This window comes from Enhydra lutris, unplaced genomic scaffold (genome assembly GCF_002288905.1).
Source record: "Enhydra lutris kenyoni isolate GAN:26980312 unplaced genomic scaffold, ASM228890v2 scaffoldscaffold97, whole genome shotgun sequence".
Lineage (NCBI taxonomy): Eukaryota > Metazoa > Chordata > Mammalia > Carnivora > Mustelidae > Enhydra > Enhydra lutris.
The window spans coordinates 1,625,346-1,651,363 of record NW_019154181.1 but is presented as its reverse complement, the minus strand read 5'-3'; the positions used below and the strand labels follow the sequence as shown (position 1 = coordinate 1,651,363).

General features: G+C 51.1%; 1 protein-coding gene across 3 annotated transcripts; it reads left to right on the top strand.

Annotated features, from left to right (window-relative positions):
* Window positions 1-1,585: 1,585 nt before the first annotated feature.
* Window positions 1,586-26,002, top strand: LOC111139266 (serine hydroxymethyltransferase 1). Of its 3 annotated transcripts, none has more exons than XM_022491500.1 (12): window positions 1,586-1,724; window positions 9,078-9,192; window positions 10,913-11,058; window positions 14,288-14,403; window positions 14,763-14,923; window positions 18,335-18,416; window positions 19,067-19,279; window positions 20,718-20,834; window positions 21,878-22,000; window positions 23,358-23,474; window positions 24,030-24,140; window positions 24,681-26,002. In XM_022491500.1, the coding sequence occupies exons 2-12, from the start codon at window positions 9,100-9,102 to the stop codon at window positions 24,851-24,853; spliced, it is 1,452 nt and encodes a 483-aa protein (XP_022347208.1). In that variant the 5' UTR covers window positions 1,586-1,724; window positions 9,078-9,099; the 3' UTR covers window positions 24,854-26,002. The 3 variants fall into 3 exon arrangements, with proteins under 3 accessions (XP_022347208.1, XP_022347209.1, XP_022347210.1); XM_022491501.1 differs by lacking the exon at window positions 1,586-1,724 and adding an exon at window positions 1,811-1,840; XM_022491502.1 differs by lacking the exon at window positions 1,586-1,724 and having other exon boundaries at window positions 9,001-9,192.
* The last annotated feature ends 16 nt before the right edge of the window (window positions 26,003-26,018 follow it).

Here is a 26,018-nt window from a genome sequence, read left to right as displayed (position 1 = left end):
ACTCTCTGTAGCACAAGGCAGATCGATTTTGGATCTGCCTGTTGGTTTTAGACTCTTGATTTCTGTAAATAGGGATTGGAAAAATGAAAAGCTCTCACAATAGTTGGTTTAACCATTCATCTGATAAAGGACATTTGAGTTGTTTCCAGTTTGGGGGTATTGCAAATAAAGCTGCTGTGAACACTTATGTATAGGTCATATAAACTAAAGTTTTCATTTCTCTGGGTAAAATCCCGGGAGTATGAATGCTAGGTAACATGGAAAGTGTAGGTTTAGTTTGTTAAGACACTGAAAAACTTTTCCAGAGTGGCTGTACCATTTTACATCTCTACCAGTGATGGATGATTGAGTTTCTTAGCTTCTTCTCCAGCCTTTGGCATGGCCATGACCTTTCAATTTTAGCCGTTCTGATTGCGATGGAATGAATTGTGTCATCCTCCCCGCCCTCTCTTCCCCACCCCGGGCCCATTCTTATGTTAGAAGCCTAACCCTCAACTGGACTGTATTTGGAGATATGGGTCTTTAGGAGGTGATTAAGGTTAAGAGAAGGTGAAAGGGTGGGGCCTTGATCTGATAGGATTAGTGTCCCTATAAGACCAGACACCAGAGACATACTTGCCAAGGAAAGGCCATGTGAGCAGACATAGTGAGAAGGTAGCCATGTACAAGTCAAGAAGAGAGCCCTTACCAGAAACCAAATTTGCTGGATGGTCAGTTGCAGTGGGGGAGATGGTTGAACTCTGAATACAGCATGGGCAATGAGGAGTCTACAGCCAAGGAGGCAGGAGGGATGTCAGTGGGTGGTAAATTAACAAGAGCAAACACCAGGGCTAAGGGGGAATCTGGCTAAACTAACCGGGCCAGGGTGATCTGACATCACCAAGAATGGTGGAGGAAAAGGAATCCAGATACGGAAGGTTAGTGGTGGGGCCGTGTTCTGGTTAAACGGACTTAGCTGAATTCTTCCTAAAATTGGACACACAAATCCAAAAGCCTTAGTTGCACAAGAGTGTGCTCTCAGGAGGGTGTGACTAGAATTCGTTTTATTATTCTTAAAAATGGCTGTTTGTTGAGCCCTTATAATATGTCAGGTACGATGTTAAGTGTTTCAGATATGTCTGTTAATCCTCCCGGGAGTCCTGCCAGGCGGATGAAATTATGTCCCGACCCAAAGTCAAGAAATATGACACTCCCGTAAATTGACTGGTCTAGGACTCCATACTTAGTAACAGGATCAGAGTTCGAACCCACGTTTGTCCTATTTAAATGATCACTGAGCTAAACTGCAAATAGGACAATGCAAATGTCAAATATAATTCCGCGGCCTACCCAGATCCATTGGGACAGGCCCTCTGCGGACACCCTGGAAACCCCCTCCCCTAGCGGAAGCCAGGACTAAGTAAGCAGCTGCACTGTGCGACCTCGCGCGGGCGGGGAGGGGCAGCCCCGCCCACCGCTCCGCTGCAACCAGTAGCGCCTGCGCCTTGGGGGCGGGGCTGCCGCTCTGATTGGGCACCTCCGGGGGCGGGACCGGGCCGCGAGCGCCCGGCACCGAGTGGTGCGCGAACCCCGGGCGCGCCAAGTTCTGGGTTCCGGACTCGCAGGGCAAGTGTCACGTGGTGGGCACCTAGTCGAGCGCAGGCCGGTGGGTCTCGGACTCTGGCCGCGGCGGCAGCAGCGTGGGGCCTCAGGGTCGCTGGGCTGGTGTGCGGGACCCTGTTCCGGTAGGTGGGCAGCTTCGGGTGCCAGGACCTTGGTGTCCCCGGCGCTCTCGGGGTGTGCGCTCTCTTTGTGCGCCTTGCCGCCGCGCCGCCCCCGCAGCTCTGAGAAGCCGGAAAAGGTGAGGGGCGGGAGGGCGGCGAGCCCGGATGCCCGGTGCCTGGTCACGGGTCGGTGTGGTAGGGGTGGTGGGCTCAGCCTTTGACATAGATGCGGAGGCTTAACAGCTGATCAGGTAGCCGCTCCCCACTGAGCTCTTTTCTCGCAGAGCATTTTCAGTTCAAGTGCGCCCTTCACGGGGCTACAGAATGCCCTCAACCGAGCTGCAGGTGGAATGCTATCACGTAGCCCATTTTACAGATGAGGAAGGTGAGGCTCGACGAGAGGAGCCGATTTAGGCGCGACACTGCAGAGAGCAAAATGGCAGAGCCGGGAATCCAACGGAAGCTCTCCAAGCATGCGCGCTCTTGCCTTGCGTATATGGTCGCGCTGCTTTTGGGAGTGCGAACAGCTTCCTGCCGGGGAGCAGCTGCGCCTGTTGTCTGCAATCTGTCACCACCACCCCCCACCACCCCCACCCCCGGCCCCGTGCTAGGAGACAAACGTTGCACTGTGGGGTTCTTGGCCTCGTGCCTTGTGCTTCGAGGTCCTGGAAGTCAAGTGACCCTTGATCCGCTGAGGCCAGCACACATGTGTCTTTAGGGAGGCAGCTGCCAGACTGGAAACGCCAGTTCATGTTCTTAGGGAATCATATTTTAAATTTCTTACTTGAGGGAACACGCCCTGGAGGTGGGCAGTCAGTGCTTTAATTCAGCGCAGGGTCATGGGAACGGGCTTTGGAACTAAAAATAAACGGGAGTTCAGATTCTGACTCCGTTGTAGGACCTTAGACCACTTAACGCTCTGACTCAGTTTCCTCCTCTGTAAATCGGGCAACACAAAATCTGCGCATGGGACACACAGGTGGCATTCAGCAGGATCGTTCCCTCAGGAGACTACTGGCTGGTTCCACTTGTGTGACAAAGGCCCAGGGAAGATTGGGGGCCGTGGGGAGGCTGATGACCTTAGCAAGTAAATTCACTTTACAGGTCTGTTTCCGTGGGGTTGAGGTGAATATCATGCCACGCATGAGTGACAATTTCCGCAACAGAAATATCCAGCACTATAATGATAGTCACGGCTGCAGTGGGCTGTGTCCTCCCCGGGGTGCTCAGCCCAGATGCCTGAGTGGTAACAAAGATGGCTGTAAGGTCCCTCCGTTTCTTTTGTAGTAGCTGATAGTGGGGTACTTACTGTGTGCCTTGTGTGCCTGGCGCTGTTTTGAGTGCTCGTGTATGTCCGGTGGCTTTTAACTCTCCCTGACCACTCTGAACAATCTTCACTCCGGGATTTTACATGAGGGGACTGAGAAACAGGTGTAACTGGGGGGTTGCACGTTAGGAAGTGGAGAGTGGGATTTGAACCCATCAGGCTGGCTTTAGGAGTTTCCTAGGGTGTGGTCTTCACTGTTGGGACATGGAGGATTGGAGGGGTCCAGCTGGAGAGGTGTCCCCCACCTGCTTTTTGGCACAGGGAGCCTTGATCTCCCCCAGTTATGTTTCTCTAGTTGTTAGTTTCAGATTTCACAGATGGCTTAAGAAATGGCTTAAGACCAAGATTTCTAGAACACAGTTTGAAACTTAAGAATTATGCAAGGTCAAAGGGAAGAATGTTCTCCCATCCTGGCTCTCACTGCTTCTGAGTATCATCTTTTGTGTCTCTGCTTTGTTCCCCAAGCTTCAGCCACATGGGCCTGATTTCTGGCCCTCAGCAAGTCAAACTTCTAACCATTTTAGGGCCTTTGCGTTAAAGGTGATAGGGTGAGGGATGATTTAGGAGGATAAGGTGTGTTTGCTCTTACCCTAGATCTCAGAAGCTTGGATCTTTCCCAATTCAGATCTTAGCTCAGACACCTTTCATGGCCTGGCCTAAAGAGGCCCTTCCCCCGTTTACTGGCCTCATGGCAGTCGCCACCACCTTAGATTATCTTGTGTATTTCTTTCTTTCTTTCTTTTTTTTTTTTCAGATTTTATTTATTTATTTGACAGAAAGAGAGGTCACAAGTAGGCAGAGAGACAGGCAGAGAGAGGGGGGAAGCAGGCTCCCTGCTGAGCAGAGAGCCCTATGCGGGGCTCCATCCTAGGCTCCTAGGATCCTAGGATCCAGGTCAGAGATCATGACCTGAGCCGAAGGCAGAGGCTTAATCCTCTGAGCCACCCAGGAGCCCTATCTTGTATATTTGTTGTTTACTTTTTTATTAGTCTGCACCTCACAAAAGCAAGGCCTCTGTCTTTTTGACCCATGTATTCTTAGTTCCTTGTTCAGTGCCTGGGACATAGGAGTTGCTCAGTAAATATGTGTTGCAGGAATGAATGAAGTCACTGTAGGCTAATACTAGTAGTAAAGTGGATCTCTTAACTATCAAAAGCTTGTTTTGAACGAAATACAGAATTACTGTATGGTCCAGCAATTCCTCTTTAGGTCTATATGCAGAAGGATTGAAAGCAGGGACTTGGTATCTGTTCAAGTTCATGGTTGCATCATTGACAGTGACCAAAAGGTGGAAGCAGCCTAATATCAGTAATGGAAAAATGGCTAAAGAAAGTACTGTGTGGTGTCTGCAGACAGTGGGATGTTATCCTGACTTAAATCCAGACAGAGGGAGATCTGGCATGTGCTACCACATGGATGAACTCTGAAGACCTGACTCTGCATGAAATAAGCCGGACACAAAAGGGTGACTGTTGTGTGATTCCATTTACATGGTCAAATTCATAGTCAGTAGGACAGGTATTACCACCAGCTTGGAGAGAAGGGAATGGAGTGGTGTTTAATAGGTGCCCAGAATTGCAGTTTGGAGCGAGGAGAAAGTTTTGGGGGACGGGTGGTGGTGATGGTTTAATGCCACTGAATTGCACCTAAAAATGGTCAGAATGGCAGAGAATGACAAATGCTATAGTGATTACACTTATATGTGGAATTTAAGAAACAAAACGAACAAGCAAAGAAAAAAAAAAATTAGACTCTTAAATACAGAACAAACTGGTTGTTGCCAGAGCAGATGTGAATGGGTGAAATAGAAAAAAAATTAAATATGATTTTTAATTTAAAAATGGTTAAAATGGTAAATGGTATGTGTCTTTTATCAGAGTTCAAAAACAAATGAGGACAAAGTTCAAGGTATGTTATTTTTCAGCCAAACTCCAAATCTCAAGAGAAGATGTGAAGTATTTCTTGCCTAAATATATTCGCTAAAAAGGATGCTTTTCCTCTGCGTTTTAATAGGTTACACAGGGTGAGGATCTCTTTCTTGTTTCATCAGTTCCCAGGTTACCAGTAAATCTGGTCAAGTTGACCCATAGATTAGCTATTTACATCCCAGGTCTTTGTCCTTCTTACTGTAATTCAGATTGCCCCAGGACAGAGTAGATCTAATTGACCTAGTAGACAATAGATTTTATCTGTAGTAGGTATAATTGACTTAACAGAATCTTGAACTCTGTTGTGTTTTTTTGTTTTGTTTTAAGATTTCATTTATTTATTTGAGACAGAGAACAAGCAGAGGGAGAGGGAGAAGCAGGCTTCCCCCTGAGCTCCGGGAGCCCGACGCGGAGCTGGATCCCAGGACTCTGGGATCATGGCCAGAGCCGAAGGCAGACGTGTAACCAACTGTGCCACTCTGGCGCCCTGAACTCTCTATTTGGATAAAGAATTAAAACTTCACGATTGGGGCGCCTGGGTGGCTGAGTGGGTCAAGCCTCTGCCTTTGGCTCAGGTCATGATTTCAGGGTCCTGGGATCGAGCCTCGAGCCCCGGGCTCTCTGCTCAGCAGGAAGCCTGCTCCCCCCACCCCCCGCCCCCTCTGCCTGCCTCTCTGCCTGCTTGTGATCTCTGTTAAATTAATAAATAAATAAAAATCTTAAAAAAAATTTTTTTTTCACGATGAAAACAAAAAGCTTCATCTGGACTCAAGAAAGGGATGGGTTCGGGGTGCCTGGGAGACTCCCGCATTGGGCTCCCTGCTCTGCAGTGAGCCAGCTTCTGCCTCCGCCCTGCCTGAAATAAATAAATACAATCTAAAAACAAAGACAAAAAAATATCGTGTGGTCTTAAGAAGGGTGTGGACTAAGTGCCCTGTATTGGGGAAGGAGGCCTGATCCTGAGGGAGAAAAGTCCTCCCCCTAGGTGAGGGAGGGGATGTCATGTCCGGCCTGCCGCTCTCCCCCAGGGTTTCAGAGGTAACTGACTCAGAATTAGCATCTCCCCTAAGAAAAAGATGTGCAACCAGAGCTGTAGTTCAAGTGCGTTCTGCCCAAGGGAAGCCAGTGAGCAGGGAGTTGCAGGTGGGGACTTTGTTCCTTGTCCTGAGCAAGGTGCCAGGGATTGCCTTTCCCAGAATGATTGTAGATCTGACCTGCCTTGGAGGAGGGCTCCAAGTGGACTTTGGTTATCTGGCGTTTGAGCAATATCTTCTTTGTGTTGCTTGTCACCTTCAAATCCTCTTCGAGTAATCCATATTTAGAAGAAGCTTGGTCTTTGAGATTCTAGAACCAGAATGCCTGTTTTGGCTCTTGTGCTTTTTTGGGGGTGGGGGGGCGGTTTACCACCTGTGGAGGGCATGTGTGTGGGCAGATGCAGAGAGCCTTGGGTTGTCCTGGCCATCCTTGAGTGCAGGGATCAGCACGGAGAACAGAGAAAAGTGGTGGCAGAGTGCCAAAACCATTTTCCCCATCTCTCTCCCTGGGACAGCAACGTGGCACGTGGCCGGTCACTTCCCAGGATGCCTGCCTGCCCGCCCTTGGCAAGTTAGGCCAGATGTTGCTGCAGAAGCATGTGTTACAAGGAAGCCAAAGTGCTTCCCGACGGGGGCTTGTTCCTAACCCTCTGCACTCGACTTAAAATCAGGGCTGTTTTGAAAGCCCCAGGGAGGAATTTCCCAGTTAACGATTACTGGTAGTTCCTTCTTTGGAGCTCTAGGGAGGTTAAGGGACTTGTGACTTGGGACTGACTGTTGGGCTGTTTTATTTAGTGTGTATGTTTGTCTAGCAAGTGAGTGTACGAGTGTTACTCCTGTTGCTGCATGTCAGCAATTCTGGGACACTGGCTGGGGGTCCCACAGTTCAGTTCTGGTACTAGTTGGAGTTAACACGGACCCCACAGATTAAAGGCTCAGTCCCACAAGACAGCCCCCCATTTCAGACACCAACCACAAGTAGGAGGTCTCCCCATTACCTGCAGCTTCTATAGGACTTGGCTACAAATTGGAGGTTCCCGTGAGCCCCCCCCTTCCTTGGATTCAGTCATTGCTAAGACAGCCCATAGAACTCGAGGAAACATTTGCTTACCTTTACCAGTTCATCATATAGTAAAAAAACAGCTTAAAGGAAGGATACAGATAAACAACCAGATAAAGACATACTTAGGGTGAGGGGTGGGACAGTCCCACGTGTGACAGTTTCTGTCCCTCTAGAGTTGGGGTGCGCCACCCTCTGGGTACGGGGAAGCCCTCCAGACCCCATGCTTCGGGGATTCTTAGGGAGGCTTCCTGCCCTGCACTTGATCAGTCATTAACTCCGTTTCTAGGACCTCTCCTCTCTTTGAAGAATGGGGAGTCTGGATGGAAAATTCCAAGCTTCTGATCCTGGCTCCGTCTCTGTGGACCTGCCAGGAGCCTACCCAGAGTCACCTAAGTAGAACAAAACGCACTCTTATCCCCCAGGAAATCGCAAGGGTTTTAGGAGGAGAGACCAATGTATATTTCTTATTAATTCACAGTACTCTTGGGCAATGGGCTCTCGCCTCCTGATTGGCTCTTTCTCAGCCTAGATGTTCCCTGGGTTCGTCTCCTCCACTAGGGCCCCCGACCCGGCTGTCCACAGTGATCCCTGCTCATGCTAGTACTCCGTTCTCGTCCCCCATGCCGCTCTCCTCATTTTAGCTCACTGTGTTAAGTCACCTGTTTGGCTCGCTGCCAGGCAGGGCTCCTGCGTGTTTTGGTCACCACCGTGTGCCCAGTACCAACCCTGTGACTGCCTCCAGGAAGGTTCTCAGTAAATAGCCAGCGAATGAGTGTCCTGAAATGACAGCTTAGCAAACTGACAGGGAAAAGCCCTGAAAAGCTGCCAACTACTGGTTAAAGGAGGTTGGTTCCTGTCAGTATTTAAACTTTCACACCGGTGGGTGTGCCACTGCCCACAAATTGTCGTCCTCTGCAGGAACCTAGGGTACAGAAGCTTGCATTTTCCTCTCAGCTCTTTTAACAGGATGGCATTTTCTTTTCTTTTTTTTTTTTTTAAGATTTTATTTATTTATTTGACACAGAGAGAGCACAAGTAGGCAGAACGGCAGGCAGAGGGAGAGGGAGAAGCAGGCTCTCCACAGAGCAGGGAGCCTGATGCGGGGCTCGATCCCAGGATGCTGGGGTCATGACCTGAGCCAAAGGCACCCCATGGGATGCCGTTTTCTGATGAAAAAGACGTGTCAGTCTGAGCTGCGGTTTTTACCGGAAGGTGTCTATTTAAGCAACAGTGCGTGCCTTCACTCATAGCTCCTACAGTAGGAAGTCTGGGGGGCACTCAGAATGTGTGTTTGGGGGTTTTGAGCCCATCCTTCATGGCCGAGCTGCTGTGCAGGCCTGGGCTGAGAGATTTTTTCTTTCCTGAGCCTCATTTTCATTACTTGAAAAATGGGGGCGGGGGCCTGGGTGGCTCAGTGGATTAAAGCCTCTCCCTTCGGCTCAGGTCATGATCTTGGGGTCCTGGGATCAAGCCCCGCATCGGGCTCTCTGCTCAGCGGGGAGCCCGCTTCCTCCTCTCTCTCTGCCTGCCTCTCTGCCTACTTGTGATCTCTGTCTGTCGAATAAGTAAATAAAATCTTAAAAAAAAAAAAAGAAAAATGGGAAGAATAACACTGAAATCAGCAATTCGTTTGTTCAGCCATTTGGCAAATATATATGGCCATGCTGGCGTTCTGTGTGGGATTTTAAAAAAAGTAACACTGAGTTCTTGCCTTCAAGGCCCCTGGTTTAGGTGGGGAGCTGCCCCAAAACCAGGAAAGATAGAGTTGGGAAGAGGGGTACCGGGCTCTGTAGGCTGGGGAAGGCCTCAGAGGGAGGGCGGGGAGTTCTCGCTACTTACGGGATCCCCAGCTGACCTCCACACTTCCAGAAGGAACCAGAAGTTCCACGCAATGGTTGTGCAATAGAAGGCCATCCTGTTGACCGTGTGAGGGAAAGGCCATAAAACGCGTCAGTCCTTCAGTAACTCGGGAGAACCGGCAGCTTTAACTAAATTTAATGCTGGGAGTGTTTCCATTTTCAGGCAACTTTGAACCAGCGCGACGATGGCGGAAGTCAACGGGACTCACAAGGATGCTGACCTGTGGTCCTCGCATAATAAAATGCTAGCACAGCCGCTGAAAGACGGCGACACTGAGGTGAGGCGCCGGGAGTCTTACTTACATCTCCTGGTCTACTCCTAAGTAAACCCCACTGAGGACAGCCTTGGGGGTAGTGTAAGAACGCTGCGTGTAGGGGCCGTGGCTGACAAAGTGGCCAAAAGTCCTCTGTGGGAAGACGCCTGGGTGGCTCAGCGGGTTAAGTGTCCCATTCTTGGCTCAGGTCATGATCTCAGTGTCATGGGATGGATCCCTGAGTCCGGCTCTGCACCGAACATGGAGTCTGCTTCGGATTCTGTCTTCATCTCCCTCTGCTCCTTGACCTGGTCGCTCACACACACTCTCTAAAATAAATAAGAATTTAAAAATCTTTAAAAGCCCGCTGTGGGGAATAGGCATATTTCTGGGTTTCCACAGAGTGCAGAGCACTGGAGGGGCCACTGAGATCTGACCCTTTCCTTCCAGTTCAGGTATCTAGACACCGAGAAGCATCTTTTAATTTGTGTGGTTTGTTTTTGTTCTTGTTTTGTTTTGTTTTAAAGATTTTATTTATTTATTTGATGGACAGAGATCACAAGTAGGCAGAGAGGCAGGCAGAGAGAGAGGAGGAAGCAGTCTCCCCACTGAGCAGAGAGCCTGATGCGGGACTCGATCCCAGGACCCTGGGATCATGACCCGAGCCAAAGGCAAGGCTTTACCTCACTGAGCCACCCAGGCACCCCTTATTCATGTGTTTTTATAACAGCTTTAGAGGTGAGAGATCATTCACTTAGCATGTATGTCACCCACTTAAAGTGTGTATGTCGGTGGTTCTCATATGTTCACAATCAATTTTACTTTTTTTTTTTAAAGATTTTATTTATTTATTTATTTAATTGAGAGAACACAAGCAGGAGGAGAGGGAGAAGAGAAGCAGACGCCCTACTGAGCAGGGAGCCCGACGCAGGACTCGATCCCTGGACCCCGGGATCATGACCTGAAGGCAAATGCTTAACCGATTGAGCCACCCAGGTGCCCCTGCAGTCAATTTTAGAACATTTTTATCCCCCCGCAAAGAGAAACCAAAACCCATAAGCAGTCACCCCTGTACTGCCCCCCCCCAAACTCCCCAACCCACAGCCACTGCTGGCCTACTTCCTGCCTCTGTGGGTTTACCAAAGCTACTTTTATCTTAAGGATGAAGAACGAGGAATAAACTTCAGGGAGGGAGAAACTTGGTGAAACGTAGGGATGAAAATAACAAGAGGGTACAAAATGAAAATTCAGTGGGATGCTTATTTGAAGGAGCATTTTCTCTTCAGTCATTTTGTTTCCCTTAATTCATTGTCTTCTGTGAATTCCTCCCTAAGTGCTAAAATCCAAGGAAGATTTCGTCTCTTCTCTAAGTGCTGTGGGAGTCTTCTCAGCTGGGTTGTTTGGGTTTGTTGGCTTCTGTAGGCAAAATATGAATCTGTCCTAGTGTCCCATCTCTTTACTAGGTTATGGCTTTAAAAAAAAAAAAAAGATTTTACTTATTTATTTGACAGATCACAAGTAGGCAGAGAGGCAGGCAGAGGGGAAGAGGGAAGCAGGCTCCCCACTGAGCCAAGAGCCTGATGCGGGTCTCCATCCCAGGACCCTGAGATCATGACCTGAGCAGAAGGCAGAGGCTTAACCCACTGAGCCACCCAGGTGCCCCCGGTTATGGCTTGGATCAGAGCAAAACGCTAACCTGAATCGGCCAGACGTTCACCGCTTACCTTCCCTTTTCTCTCATCAGGTTTACGACATCATCAAGAAAGAAAGTAACCGGCAGAGGGTCGGACTGGAGCTGATCGCCTCAGAGAATTTCGCCAGCCGGGCAGTTTTGGAGGCCCTAGGCTCTTGCTTAAATAACAAGTACTCTGAGGGGTACCCAGGCCAGAGGTATGTGAGTGCCATCACAGGCCTGCTTCTCATACAGTGATGGTAGCTACCGAGTCAGTCTCGAGCCTACAGAACAAGGGGATTCCTGTTCCGCTCCTGTTGTAACTCCTTTGCAGTTCCCAGCACATGGCAGCGCCTGTGTTCTTGGAGCAGCTGTCCTCATCGTCTTTAGCAGTCCCTTTGTGGGGCTTTCTAGAATAACAGGCCAGTCCCTAAGGAGTTTGGAGCTGCTGGGCCGTTGTTGAGGCTCTAGAGAAAGGTCAGCGCTGTGAGGGGCGTCATGGAAGGTGGCTGTGGCTCTGTGAGTCATGGAGTTTCTGTCAGGGGTGACCTGGAAGCGACACCGGACTCCGTCGTGGCTGTGTTAGAAACGTTCGATTTGGTCAGTTCTTCCCCCTGAGAGCCACAAGAAGTTCTAGTCATTTTTGGTTTTTTACAGTCATCAGCAAAGATGGCGATCACAGAATCTGATGTATGGTTTTTGCAGATTTGCATATTTGTGTCCCAAAGGCCACGGGAAAAGAAGGGTCCCCCTCGACCCGCTGCCTACCACTCGACTCCAAGATGCCCCTGAAGCTCTTGGGAGAAGGGCTGAGAATCAGGTTGAAGACACAGTCTTTTTCCTGCCCTAAATAACTACCTTCTCCTCTGTGCCTTCGAGGGTTCCCCTGGTGTTTTCACAACCGTAGCTCATGGGATCTCGGGAGAGGCCCAAGCGGGGGCTGTTTTCCCACATGGTACAGATGAGGAAGCCAAGACGCACTGACATTCAGTGACTTCTTTCCTGAGTTTTGTGAGTTGTTCTGGTGAAATGAATGAGCCTGAGAGAAGGTTTGTGGGCATCCCTAAATTTGTGGCCAAGGGGGACAGTGGTGTGGGTCGCCTCGGGGGCCCAGGACTTGTGGCTGGTGTGTGAAGTGGGGGCGGACTCGTGAACCTGGGTCCTTAGCCTGGGGCATTGGCACTAATTCTAACCCTAATCTGACTGACCCCATCTCATCATTTCATCGAAAACGCTTCTGTCTTTGTTGGCGATGGGAGAGATGACAGTGGCCTTCAAATGGAGAGTGAAAGTCAGTGCTGTGGTCTAGACATCAGGCTGAGCGTGACCACAGTCATGTTCGAGTATCCCACAGCCTGACTGCAAAGTCAGCCCTCTCACCCCCTTTCCAGATAAGGATCGGACTTGGCAGGTGAAGGAGGCAGCTCCAAGTCCTTCGATAAAGAGCAGAACCAGGATTGCATCCTCTAGATCCAGGTCTGTGCCATGCATGGTCTTCCCAGAGCTCCCTGCCGCCTCTGCAGGGGTCTGGGGAAAGGCAGGCAGGGGCACTGGGGTCTCACCGTGACTGTGAATCCCCGTCCTGTGTTTGCTTCCCTGGAAAATGGCTAATTGCTAAGTCCCCTGGCAGCCCTGACCTTCCTGAAAGTCCATCACCCTTCCTCAGTCATGGGCAGCTCTCCTTCAAGCTCGGAGGACACCATACCTTTCTTTGGTGACAAAGCAGAGAATGTAACGCTGGAAGGGACCCTCAGATCCCTCCATCCCTCTCCCAGTTCCCACACTCTGTCGTGGCTGCATTATTCACAACAGCAAGAGCTGGGAGTGGCCCACGAGTCTGTGGGTGGATGAACGGATAAGCAAAACGTGATCGATCCATATAACCGACCGCCCTTCGGCCTTAAAACAGAAAGAGTTCCCATCACGTGCTACATCGAAGGTGAACCACAAAGACCTTGTGCTGTGTGCAATAACCCAGTCTCCAAAGTCTGCATAGTGCCTCGTGCCACTGAGAGCTGTCTAGAATCATCAAGACCGTTGCGAGGTGGAGATCGATGGTTGCTAGCAGCTGTGGGGAGGCAGTGGGAGCTGCTGCCTCGCGGATGTAGAGTTTCAGTTTCGCAGGATGAGAAAGTTCTAGAAGTCTGTTGCACAACGGTGGGAATATACTTGGCAGCGTGAGGTACTTAATGCGATCGGGCTGTATGCTTGGAAAGGGTCAAGATGTCAATTCTGTGCTGTGTGTTCTTTACTAGGATGAAAAGAGTATGTGTGTATGTGTGTGTGTGTTTAAAAACTTATTTATCTGTTTATTTTTTTAAAGATTTTATTTATTTGTCAGAGAGAGCGCACAGGCAGGCAGAGTGACAGGTAGAGGCAGAAAGAGAAGCAGGCTCCCTGCAGAGCAAACAGCCCAATGTGGGACTCGATCCCAGGACACTGGGATCATGACCTGAGCCGAAGGCAGCTGCTTAACTGACTGAGCCACACAGGCGTCCCAAAAGCGAGAGAGAGTGAGTGTGAGCCGGCACAGGGTGGGGGTGGGGAGGGCAGAGGGAGAGGGAGAAGCAGACACCCTGCTGAACAGGGACCCCGATGCGAGGCTCGATCCCATGACCCCAGTATCATGACCTGAGCAATCAAGAGTTGGGTGCTCAACCGACTGAGCCGCCCAGGTGCCCCAAAAAGAGTATATATATATCTAATTTAAAATTTTTAAGGTTGTCTCCGACCACAAGGCATCATGGTTAAAAATGTCTACTGAGGGGCACCTGGGTGGCTCAGTGGTTTAAGCCTCTGCCTTCGGCTCAGGTCATGATCTCAGGGTCCTGGGATCGAGCCCCATATCGGGCTCTCCGCTCAGCAGGGAGCCTGCTTCCGCCTCTCTCTCTGCCTGCTTCTCTGCCTACTTGTGATCTCTGTCTGTCAAATAAATAAATAAAATTTAAAAAAAAAAAGTCTACTGAATTGAGTTACTACGATTATTAATATCAGAGAAAAAAACATACAAATCTTCATATTAATTACTAACAGCAAGTAAAATTTTATTAGAACTGTTAAAACAAAAAACAGGAGAACCTCTCCCTCCCCACCAGCCCCGAGGAAGCTGCATTCCACATTCTGGCTCTGGGGCTCTGACTGCTCTTGGAACCTGATGCAAGGGCGATCGCACGGTTATAACTGGCTGATGTCACTCAGCATGATGACAAGGTCCTCAGGGTTCATCCATGCAGCCTCTGTCAAAATTTCTTGTAGACGAGAAGATAACTCGCTCTGTCATGAAGCCGACTGAGCACGGATGGAAGATGAGTGGCGTGGGGTCAAGGGGGACTCGTTCTCACTGCCCCTCAGCTTTCATTCTTCTGTCCCAGCATGAAGCTTCTTTGGCCTTTGTACAAAGCACAGAGGATTAGGGCCACAAGGGGCCTAAGCCGACTTTGTCCGCAGGTATTATGGCGGGACCGAGTTCATCGACGAGCTGGAGATCCTCTGTCAAAAGCGAGCGCTGCAAGTCTACGGTCTGGACCCCAAGTGCTGGGGGGTCAATGTCCAGCCCTACTCAGGTAACTGCCACATCCAGACGGGCCTGGGCCGTCCCCTGCCTGCTGGCGTTCATGGAGGGCAGTCTCAAGAAGGACAGCCCGTAAACGGAAGCGGAAAATGGGCCAAGCCCCTAATGGGGCTTAGAGACCCACAGATGGGTCTGTGCATCTCTCTCCATCGCCCTTGGCGCCTCCCAACTCACCCCTCCTGAACACACCTGTCCCGTATTCTTGGGGTTTGCTGCGGGGGAATCTCTGGGGAGCTGGCTGCACAGTGGGGGGCCAGGCCTGTTCTGTCCACTCCTGGTTGACGGCCTAGTGGCCAAGCTCTGGGGGCCTGCTCGGGGCCTCCCGGGACATCCTCTGGCCTCGCCTTCCAGGCTCCCCTGCCAACTTCGCGGTGTACACCGCCCTAGTGGAGCCCCACGGGCGAATCATGGGCCTGGACCTGCCCGACGGTGGCCACCTGACCCACGGGTTCATGACAGACAAGAAGAAAATCTCCGCCACGTCCATCTTTTTTGAGTCTATGCCCTATAAGGTAAGTGGGTCTCTAGGTGGCCCTGTTCTGAGATGCTCCAGGAAGTCCCTGCTTTTTGCTGTCTGTCCCCTCCTGCCCTTGGGACTCCTCAGGCATTTGGGGCACACTGGGGGCAGCAGAAGCCCAGGGAGGTGGGTCGGGGAGGTTTTAGCTGCAGCCTGACCTCCGTGCTTGGGACCCTACCACCCCTCATAGATCTGTCAGTGAACCACAGCCTGTGTGAGCCACAGGCCCGGCCTGCAACTGACACATAGTCACGTGGGGCCTTCGTCATTACAAACAGCTGGGTTGGAACAGCGTACGGACGATGCATGGGCTGATACGTGAACTTGATGCCGGGGTTGGGGGCAAAGGCAGTAACCCATGGACTCAGTTATGGGGAAGCCGTTGTGCATGGTGACTCTCCCTTGTGTCCAGAAACCATTTCCTCCTGCTGTTTGTTGTCCCGTGGGCCGTCCCCAGCTAGTTCACGGGTCCCACGGCGTGCAAAGGTCGCAGCGCTTCCTTGAGCTTGGCTGAGGGTCAGACACGGGATTTTATTCCTTTAGGGAAAGTCCCTATTCCTTTAGGGAAAGTGTTCCTTCAATCTTGGCATCCCGTGGCCTGTGCTGAGTACCCTGTGTGCTTTTTGTGTGCAAGTGACGGTTCGCTGCTTTTCCTGGAAAGCCAGGCATTTCTGGCCACAGGTATCCTCGTCGGCCAGCTCTGACCCTGAAGGTGGATTTTGAAACATGACAGTAGTGACACAGTGCTCAGCCTTTGCATGTATAACAGAAAAGCCAGTTTCTTTCTTTCTTTCCTTTTTTTTTAAAAAAAAAAAGAACATGGGGAAGGGGAAGCAGACTCCCTGCTGAGCAGGGAGCCCAATGTGGGGCTCGATCCCAGGATGCTGGGATCATGACCTGAGCTGGAGGCAGATGCTTAACCGACCAAGCCGCTCAGGCTCCCCTCAAAAGCTGGTTTCTACAGTTTCTTTCACTGTGGAAAGAACAGTGGCAGAGAGGAATCACAGACTTGTTTTCTGATCTTAGATGAGGCCTTGGGCAGCCTTACTCTCTAGCCCAATATCCTTATTAATTAAAGTAGGCTCCACGCCCAGCACGGAGCCCAAGTGGGGTTTCAGTGCACGACCCTGAGATCAAGACCTGAGCTGAGATCAAGAGTCAGATGCTTAACCCACTGAGCCACCCAGCCCCCCTTTTCCCAAGAGTCTCTTGGGTACAGGCTGGAGGCTCAGTGGTGGTGGGTCTGCAGGGGTGCGGAGTGGCAGGAGCTTGGCCAGCTTGGGCAGCAGGAGACACAGTTCACCCACCAAAGGGGCACCGGCCGTGTGCAGGAAGGAGACACAGACCTGCCTGGCCTCCAGCAGCAGCTGCCACGCCTCTCCTCTGCCCCTGAACCTGCCTCCCTGCCCATCCTCTCCCTGCCCTGCCTCTCGGCGGGTTCTTACCCTCCAGACAACTGTCCCACACATAGCTAGGCATTTCATCTCTGTGGGGAAACAGCACCTCAAATCTTCTGTCCCCCTGTCTCTCCTGTGTCCAAGTAGTCCCCTCTCTGAAGGTCCTAAATGACAGAAGGGAGGCCCTTGTCCCATCCCTCTACACCACTCCAGCCCCTCTGCAGTTTCTGACAAATGCCCGTGAATTCTCCTTGGAGCAGAGTTTTCTTTTGTCAAATATTTAGCATTTTCTAAAAGAGAAAAAAAAAATTTTTTAATCCCTTAAGTTTAAAAAGCAGAATGTGGAAGGGAGAGTAGCAACATATTTTGAGGGGTGGGTAATTATGTCTTTAAAATTTTTTTTAGAATTATGTCTGTTTTTTTCACTGCGAGTCAGCTGTTGATTTTCTTCAAGGTAATAGTTCTCTGCCAAGTGCAGGTGACTGGAAAGAAGTAGTTCATTCCCTTTGCAACAGAACCACAGCCGGTCCTTCTGCCTGCCTTTCCAGTGAGGTCTTGGTTGCACACAAGCTTCTGTAATCGTGTTCACTGGAAAGGGTGGCCACAGGACCCGAGCCTTGCTCCCCGGGGGCAGAGGCTTCTCCCACCACCTCCTCTCTGGAGACCTCCCATGCCCCACACCCCTAAAATCTTTCCCTTTGATTTTTACTTCCCCTTGGCACAAATGCTTTAATGCAACTTCAATACGCTGATTTTACTAAGACACGTGTTGCCAAAAAGGGGAAAAAATGTTTGATGTTTCATAGGTACGTGGATCCACAGCCTGTCTGGAATTGATTCTGTGGGGGGCGGTGAGGTGGGCACCAGACAACATTTTTCCACGTGGACGTCCAGTGGACCTAGTTCCACATCCCGGAAGACCAACCATTCCCTGCAGCATCACTGTTGTCCTCGATTAGATGACCCTCTGTCACTAGGCGTCCTGTTTCTGGGCTCTCTTCTGTTCTTGTCCTTCCACAAACGTGTGCTGCCTTAATCACTATAGCTTTATGTGTTTTTTAATTTCTCTGAATAATATTTTGTGTGGGGGGCGCCTGGGTGGCTCAGTTGGTTAAGCGCCTGACTCTTGATTTCGGCTTAGGTCATGATCTCAGAGTTATGAGATCAGGCCCCAGGTGGGGCTCCGTGCTCAGCGGGGAGTCTGCTTCTCTTCCCCCCCTCCCAACCCTTCCCCCTGCTCACACACACTCTCTCTCTCTAAAATAAATAAATCTTTAAAAAAAATTATGTGTGGAGGTTTTATATAGCTTCGATATTTCATGGCTTTTGAAACGAATGTAATGTTCTTAACATTTCATTTCCTATTTTTTGTTGCTTATATGCATGAATGTAACTGATTTGGGGGTTTTGACCTGCATCCAGGGACCCTGCTAAATTCAGTTACTAATTCTAATAGCGTGCCACCAGAAGCTTGGATTTTCCGGGCATGCTGTCATGCTATCTGTGAGTAATGTCAGCTTTTCACATCTTCTGATCCTTGTGTCTTTCTTTCTTTCTCTTGCCTTTCTGTACTTGGACTAGAAGAGCTGTTAGCAGCAGCTTGTCTCTTTCCCAAAGGTAACGGCGTTTCAGCATCCGCATTGCATGGTGCATGTTTGTCGTTCCTCTTTTATTCCGTGGTGGCTTTTTAGTTCCTTGTCCTCCTGGGTAGAGCCCCAGGCCAGGGGCTCCCTTTTCCTCTGGGGACCCCTCAGGGCATCCTGCCCCCGTGAGCAATGCCTGGTTGTCCACACCACTTGTGCAAGCCAGACACACTGGTACCCCATCTTGCCCTCGAGTCTCATCCTGGGACAGCTTTCCTGCATCCATGGTGGAGGGGAGCAAACAGGTTTTGGGCAGGTGCAGAAAGTCATCTTACCTTGATAGCTGGCTCGAGTTCCAGTGGGAGGGCAGGCCCGGTGTGGCGGAGGACGCCGCCTGAGCCCCCCGGTCTCTGTGACATCCCACAGGTGAATCCAGACACTGGCTACATCAACTATGACCAACTGGAGGAAAACGCCCGCCTCTTCCACCCGAAGCTCATTATCGCAGGTGATGAGTGGGGGGTAAAGGATCCGCCTTTGTCAGCAGCTCCCATGCCTCTTACTTTTTTTGAAAGATTTTATTTATTTGAGAGAGAGACACCGTGAGAGAGGGAACACAAGCAGGGAGAGTGGGAGAGGGAGAAGCAGGCTTCCCGCTGAGCAGAGAGCCCAATGTGGGGCTCAATCCCAGGACTCTGGGATCATGACCTGAGCCCAACGACTGAGCCACCCAGTCGCCCCTCATGCCTCTTATTAAATGAAGACGCAGAGATGTTCCCTGGCTCACTGCTAGTCCCTGTCTGAAGGGCTGGCCTTCTGGGGTCTAAGTAGATTCTTTTCTTTCAGGACAAATATCACTGTTAGACGCATCTAGAAATATTAACCCCCGTCTAATCGGCGGAGGTAATAATAATTAGCGGCTGTCCCAACCACCGTGAAGAGGCCCCTGACCTCAAAAGGCAGGTCAGAGTGGTGGCCTTTGGCACCAAGATGTTTGGAGAGGTGGTTTTCCATTTCTGTCTCAGGGATGTTAGAGGGAGAAATTTCCAGGCTGTCGGATATGCCTATCCAGAGGCCGCTTTACAGGTCTGCACTTCCGGCGACTCTCGGCTGGCCGTGGGTAGGTCTTACTTGACTGTGTCACCCCTGCTGTCTCAGGAACCAGCTGCTACTCCCGAAACCTGGACTACGCTCGACTGAGGAAGATTGCGGACGAGAACGGGGCGTATCTCATGGCGGACATGGCGCACATCAGCGGGCTGGTGGCGGCTGGTGTGGTGCCCTCCCCCTTTGAGCACTGCCACGTGGTGTCCACCACCACCCACAAAACACTGAGAGGCTGCCGAGCCGGCATGATCTTCTATAGGAGAGGTGGGCTCCAGGGGGTGAGGTACTGGCGGGGTACTGGTGTTGGCCTTTCTCCTCTGGGGTTCATGTTCAGTTTGGGAAGCTAGGAAAACCGGGATCCCTTGAAGGGTTCCTGCAGGAGCTACACAGGAGGGGGCAATGGCAGGGCTGCAGAGGAGATCTAGAAGCAAGCTCTGAGCATGGCTCTTGCTTCATTCCTTGGGTGGCTGGTGCTGGGGAAGGAGGAAGGGTATTGTGCTGTGGGTCAACTAGTCCTCCCTATAAGAGGTGAATGGAGGGTGTGCATGGCTGGCCAGGGGCTACGAGAGCCCTCACGGTACAGCCTTACTTTGGCAAACTTAACGCTGGTAGAGCATGCCTTTTGCAGAGGATGACTCACAGTAAACAAACCATAAGACACTGATATATAAACCACAGTTATCACTGTAGTTCTTTTAGTGAGGATTCTCGGTTGAATGCCTGCAGCCCACAGGTCTAAGAACTCCCTTTATTTTGGGATCCCCACACCTGGGAAAGCCAGGTTCTGATGAGATCATTCGGCTTGTGTTGAGACTGGATGCATGCCCACTCGCAGAGGAAACACCCCCTCCCCCCCCATGGAGTCTCTCTCCCCTACAGTCTCCTAGTCAGGCCCCCTTCCCCGGGGCTGGACACACCCACATGCCCACGAGCCTTCTTAGAGCCTTCTTAGTGCGCTGTTGTCTCTGAGGACCTTTTTCTGTTGTGTCAACAGTTTTGAGGCAGGTAGCCATTCCCACCTGGCTGGGAAGTGTGTTCCTTCCCAAGAAGCGCTGGTGTGTGGCTAGCCTGAGTGACTCCTGAATCTGACACATCCACGCTGTGTGATCCTGGGCTCGTCCAGCCTCTCTGTGCCTCATTTCCACACCTCCAGAGCGGGCATCCTAATAAGAGCACCCGTCCCTTCAGACCAGTGCTGGGAGCATTCATTCATTAATTTATGTAAAGTGCCTCGAGCGGTTCCTCGCTCCCAAGAAGCTCTGTAGAGACATTGGTTACTACAGCGCATTAACATTTTTTTCAGAAAGGACTCCCAGTCCCCATTAGAGCCGTTATTATATAATTAATATATATCATTATACAAATGAGTTTTCTCTTCTTCAAAGTCATCATCTGGGAAGACCGCTATCTTGGATGCGCCTTTGAGGAAATGTGCCTGAGGCATAGTCTTTGTTACAGTCTTGGTGCAGGGAAATTTTTATCCTTTGATTCATCTACGAAAGGGTGGTCAGCCCTGGTCAGCCCTGCTCTGCAAGCAAGGGGCCCCTGGGCTCTACAGCATGAGGGACCAGGCCTCGCCCTCAGGACTAGAGGCCAGGCTTGTGCTTAGGGCCCCACAGCCAGTGTGAGTTGGAGTCCTGGTGGGGAGGAAACAGGCGACAGCCCGGCTGACGTTCCCATTCTGCTGTTTTCCTTCATCCAGGAGTGCGCAGCGTGGATCCCAAGACGGGCAAAGAGACTCTGTACAACCTAGAGTCACTCATCAACTCCGCTGTGTTCCCAGGCCTGCAGGGCGGTCCCCACAACCACGCCATTGCTGGTAAAACGTCCCCAGAGCCAACCCTGAGGCCTCAGGTGGCGCTTGGGGGTGGGGAGCACCCTCACCCATGGTACGGTCCTAGTCAGGAAACAGCAGGAAAGGAATTGAACAATTGGGAGGCAACACAGCAGATGGGGTGAGCGGTTAGTGTGCGAACCCTGAGAGGACAAGTCACCTTGTCCCGACATCCCGCCCCTAGCACCGCTGACTGAGATCACCCAGTAGGCTGCCAGTGACTTGCTCCTTCTCTGTACAAATGGCTTAAGAGATGTGTGGTGATCTCAGAGTCATTCCAGCATCTTCTGTGGAACAGAGCGGTTTGGTAGAGAAGCCCAGGATGAAGACATAGGGCCTCCATCGAGAAGCCCCGGTGTTTCTCAAGGGGGGAGAGGGGACGTGGAGAGGGGGCGGGAGGGTTTCCTTCGGGTTTCCACAGGGTGTTTTCCCAGTACCCCCTTTACGCCTCCAGACCCTGAGTCTGTGGTTTCTCCAACCCCTGAGTGATGGGATCACCCGCTCTCCAGCCACTCTGGGCCTTTTCTAGTCATTTCCACCAACACTGACAAGAGGCTTCGGGACCCGCACATGGCAATGCTTACTTTGCCTTCTCCTTCACTTTTGTGCCCCCTTCAGTGGCCCTTGGGATTGAACAAGGGACCAGACGAAGGAGTCTGGACACCCTCGTAGAACAGGCTGGCACCTCTCCCCTGACCTCTACTCGGGAGATTTGCATAATTTGGCACCAGAGCAGAAGCATCTGGGGCAGCTGAGTTCTCGTGTCCGTACACTGAGCTTAAAAAGGATGGTAAAATCCATCTTGCAGAAGAACAGCTTCCCTGTGGTAATGATATTAGCACGAAACTTCCATGCTCCTCGAAAAGGAGAGGTCTGCAGGGTTAGCCGGGTAGTTGTAGAGTTAAAAATAGATACCATTTGTGGGGCACTGACAAGGTGGCCTGAGTGGAAGCAAGGAGTGTCCTCTGACTCCAGCTGGGCCGGCTGGTCCCGTCCTGCCTTCCTGACGCATCCTCTCCTCCCGCCAGGGGTCGCTGTGGCCCTGAAGCAGGCTCTGACTCCGGAGTTCAGACTTTACCAGCGACAGGTGGTGGCCAACTGCCAGGTGCTAGCGCAGACCCTGATGGAGCTGGGCTACAAAGTGGTGACAGGTACCGACCGAATCCCCGGGCAGGCGCCCCTGCTCCTTGGGGTGATGCTGAAGCCTCGCCCGCTGGCTCCTCAGCAATCCTGGGGCGCACGCTTCTCTGGTTCTCTCCACTTCCTTTCTTTCCTTTTCTCCTCTGTCCGTAAGAAAGCCCTGGAAATCTCGAGGTGGACTGTGACCTTCAAGGTCCCTTGGGTCACTCTTTGTCAAACTTGGATGTGCACGCAGTCCCCCAGGCTCTGTAAAAGTGCAGGTCTGACTCAGCAGGTCACCCGGCTCTTAAGGGATGCTGGCATGGGAACCGCACTTGGCACTGGGCGGAGTTAGACCAGACTCTGGCTACAGACAGCATGTGGCAGCCCGGTGCTGCCCAAGGCCTCACAGGGGTCTCAGGAGAGACATCTCCACCTTCCTGAGCTCCCAGGCCTGCCTGCACCCCTAGTTCACTGTGTTCTGAGGATACAGTGCAAGTGGCAGAAGCAGATAATGGTGACTTGTAAGCCAGAGTTTGTGATAACCTGCTCTGTGCCTGGTGCGGGCAGGGGGCTACAGATGGCACCATACTGAAACTTCGCAAGAGCCTTCTGAATTACAGCTTTTACTTTATTTTCATTTTTATTATTTTTTTCTATTTTTTAAATATTTTACTCATTTATGCAAGAGAGATAGAGTGTGCGTATGGGGGAGAGGGGCAGACGCTGAGCAGGGAGCCCGATGTAGGGCTTGATCCCAGGACCCTGAGGTCATGACCTGAGCTGAAGTCAGACACTTGACCGACTGAGCCACCCAGGCACCCCTCATCTGTACCACTTTGATAACAGTGTAAACATTGTCAACCTGGCAGGATTAGGGATAAAATGCAAGGCAGCCCAGCAGAGCCTGGCACTTCCTGTCTGCTCCCCAAAGTCAGCCACTCCTTGCTACTCTGAGGTTGCCTTTGAGGGGCTCTTGTAGATGGAGTTCAGGGACACATGGGGAACTCCCAAATGATGTGTCAGAACCAGTGGGATCTACCACTGGCACTGAATAAGCTGTCACTCCCCAGACAAGCTGTCAGGCCCTTGGCCCATGCCAGGTGCTGGGGCACAGCAGTGGGCTGGGGCACAGCAGTGGGCTGGGGCACAGCAATGGGCTGGGAAAGCCACTGTGGGTTCCCCTCAGCCCGTACCCTTCAGCCCTGGGGCATCTTTTGTTTGGCAGGGGATTAAAGCCTTCCAGCACACATGGTGGGGTGCTCACCTTCCTGACTTCTGCTTGGGCCTTGGGCCTCCTTCAGCCTTACCCTCGCTTCTTAGGAAGACTCCTTCACTTGGCATGGAATCAGGTTTCTCTATTCCTGCATGTCCGACTTGGCTTTTCAGGTGGTTCTGACAACCATTTGATCCTCGTGGATCTCCGTTCCAAAGGCACAGATGGTGGAAGGGCTGAGAAGGTTCTAGAAGCCTGTTCTATTGCCTGTAATAAGAACACCTGTCCAGGTAAGAATCTTTCTGGCCAAATACATTTCTTTTGGCCAAAATTCTAATTGATGGTAATTGGGCTCTGGGGACAGACATGAAGGGATTTTGGAGGGGGTACATACATAGGGGCAACATTGTGGCAACATCGTGGCTGTCTCCCAGCCTGTTGCTTCCGACACAGCTTGAACCCTCCTGGCAACAGAGGGAGAGACTGAGACGGGCTGCTTGCAGGTGTCACAGGCATTTGGGTGAGGGAAGCAGGGGCCTCTGGGACAGGCTGGATGTCTCGGGGTTGTAAGAATGTGGGTGATGCGTCTAACACAGATGCTAGCCTTGCTTTGCAGAGCAAGGGCTAAGACAGGGAAAGCAACCTCCTATTTCAGTACAGTGGCCAGAATGCGCAGCTGTCTCCCTGTGCCTTTGTTCCTGCCTCTGGCATTTCAGCTGGCAGCCCTCTGCTTCCTAGAAACAGCCGCCATCCATAGGCCACTTTTTTTGGCTAAGAGTCTTAAATGCACAGCGGTCAGTGGTGAGTCAGGTACAGCCCAGGGACAGAGCCTGTTTATCTTGAAGGTGACAAAAGCGCACTGCGGCCCAGCGGACTGCGTCTGGGGACTCCAGCCCTGACATCGAGAGGACTGTTGGAAAAAGAGTTCCAGAAAGTAGCCCAGTTTATTCACCGAGGTGAGGATAAAGGTTTGGAAGTCGGCCACTCCGATCTGCGTCCGGGGTTTCTGATTGGGACCGAGCAGTTGAGACGCAGCCGCTGAAGGACAGTCCATGTCCAGGCAGAGTGTGGGGGACAAGAGATAGTAAAAACAAACCGTGTAGTCTGAGAGCGCGGTACACTCGTCCTGCCCAAGGAAGGGGGCACACAAGAATCATTTCTGAGGTCTAGCTTCACACCTACGGCTATAACACCCCTGCTGCTAGGCACATATCGATAGTTGAGCCTCAGGTGTGTTCTTGGGCCCACTGAGCTGCAGCACAGCACAGTTCTAGAAGCCTGTTCTATTGCTTATGATCAGAACACCTGTCCAGGTAAGAATCCTCGCTGCTCTTTGCTTCTGTACCTCTCCTGTGTTATATTTCTTGGGCCAAAGTTCTAGCATGGTAGTTGGGCTCTGGGGATAGACACGAAGGGATTCTGGAGGCATAGATGGGGGCAAAATCGTGGCTCTCTGCCAGCCCGCACAGGACTCGTTTTGTCTCTTGCCGGCACAGGAATAGAACTGACTCTGCAGATACAGAACGACGTTGGGGCCAAGGCCAACCTGAAGGAGTTCAGAGAGAAACTGGCAGGGGACGAGAAGCACCAACGGGCCATCAGGGCGCTCAGGGAGGAAGTGGAGAGCTTCGCGTCTCTATTCCCTCTGCCTGGCCTGCCTGAGTTCTAGAGGAGCTGCCCGCCCGCCCACACCTGCCCAGGAACCTGGTGCCCTTCTGAGATGAGATGAAGAGTGGCCCCATGCAGGACCCAGCTGCATCAACTTCTCCATGCTCTCTGAGGGGGTTTCTTTTTGGGCTTTCCTCAAATTAACCTCCTTCACGAATTCACGAATCAAAATTTGTTTTTAAGACCCATTGTTAGTAATTTAGTAATTTTGGGACAACGTTATCAAGGCGTTTACATTTGACCCTTTCTCTCAGTTGTATAAATAGTTCTGGAAAAATGAAATACTTAGACTGGGTTTAGGGCAGGCGACTGGAAAGACCTCAGTAGGTGTACTCACCCTTCTCTGAGTTACTGGGTTCCCCCACACTGCGATAGACAACCACTCAAATTCAGAGCTGCCCCTTCTTGGTATCTTACTATGTGGAGGGCTGCCAAAGTAGGACTGACTGATGGCTGTCACTACTAAGAAGAGAAATTTTGAAGCTTCTGGTGAGTTCTACAAGGTGCCGCCCAGTATGGTGGGAGTTTATCCACAGCAGCTCAGGACATTGTGGAAACAGTTTCCTTCACCCCCCCCAACCCTTTGTGGGGGGGTGTGCTAGGTCTTATCAGGGGTGAGAACCAGCCATGGCGGGGGTGGGGGGGTTCCCAGCCCTGTGCAGGATAACCAGCTCCCTCCTATAATCAGGAAACCAAATGTCACCTTCCCAGAGAAACTTTATTTTTCACAAAGCTGAAGTGCAAAACATAGATGACCATTTTTAATAATAAGCACAATCAAATTTGTAACCACAGAATGTCTACAAGAATTAATAGCTTTAAAAAATACAACCAATTTTTATATTTCAAAAATATCTGAACTCAAATAAATTAATTTCTTAAAAAGTACACTTCTCAGACTATTTGTTTGGCATTGACTCTGGTTAAACTCCGGTGCAGCCCCACCCAGGAGCTGCGGTCACACGGGTGTCCGAGGGGCGCGTGCTGGGATGAGCGCAGCTCACGCGGTGGTGGGACTCAGCGTTCACACGCGTGGACAGAAAAACATGCAGTAGTAAAATAGCTCTCCAAAAATAACAGATACGAATTCATCACAGACTACGCTTTTCACTGCGGCCTTTTTAAAAGGTGGCTTTTTTTTTTTTCAGCCCAAGCTGTACAGCCAG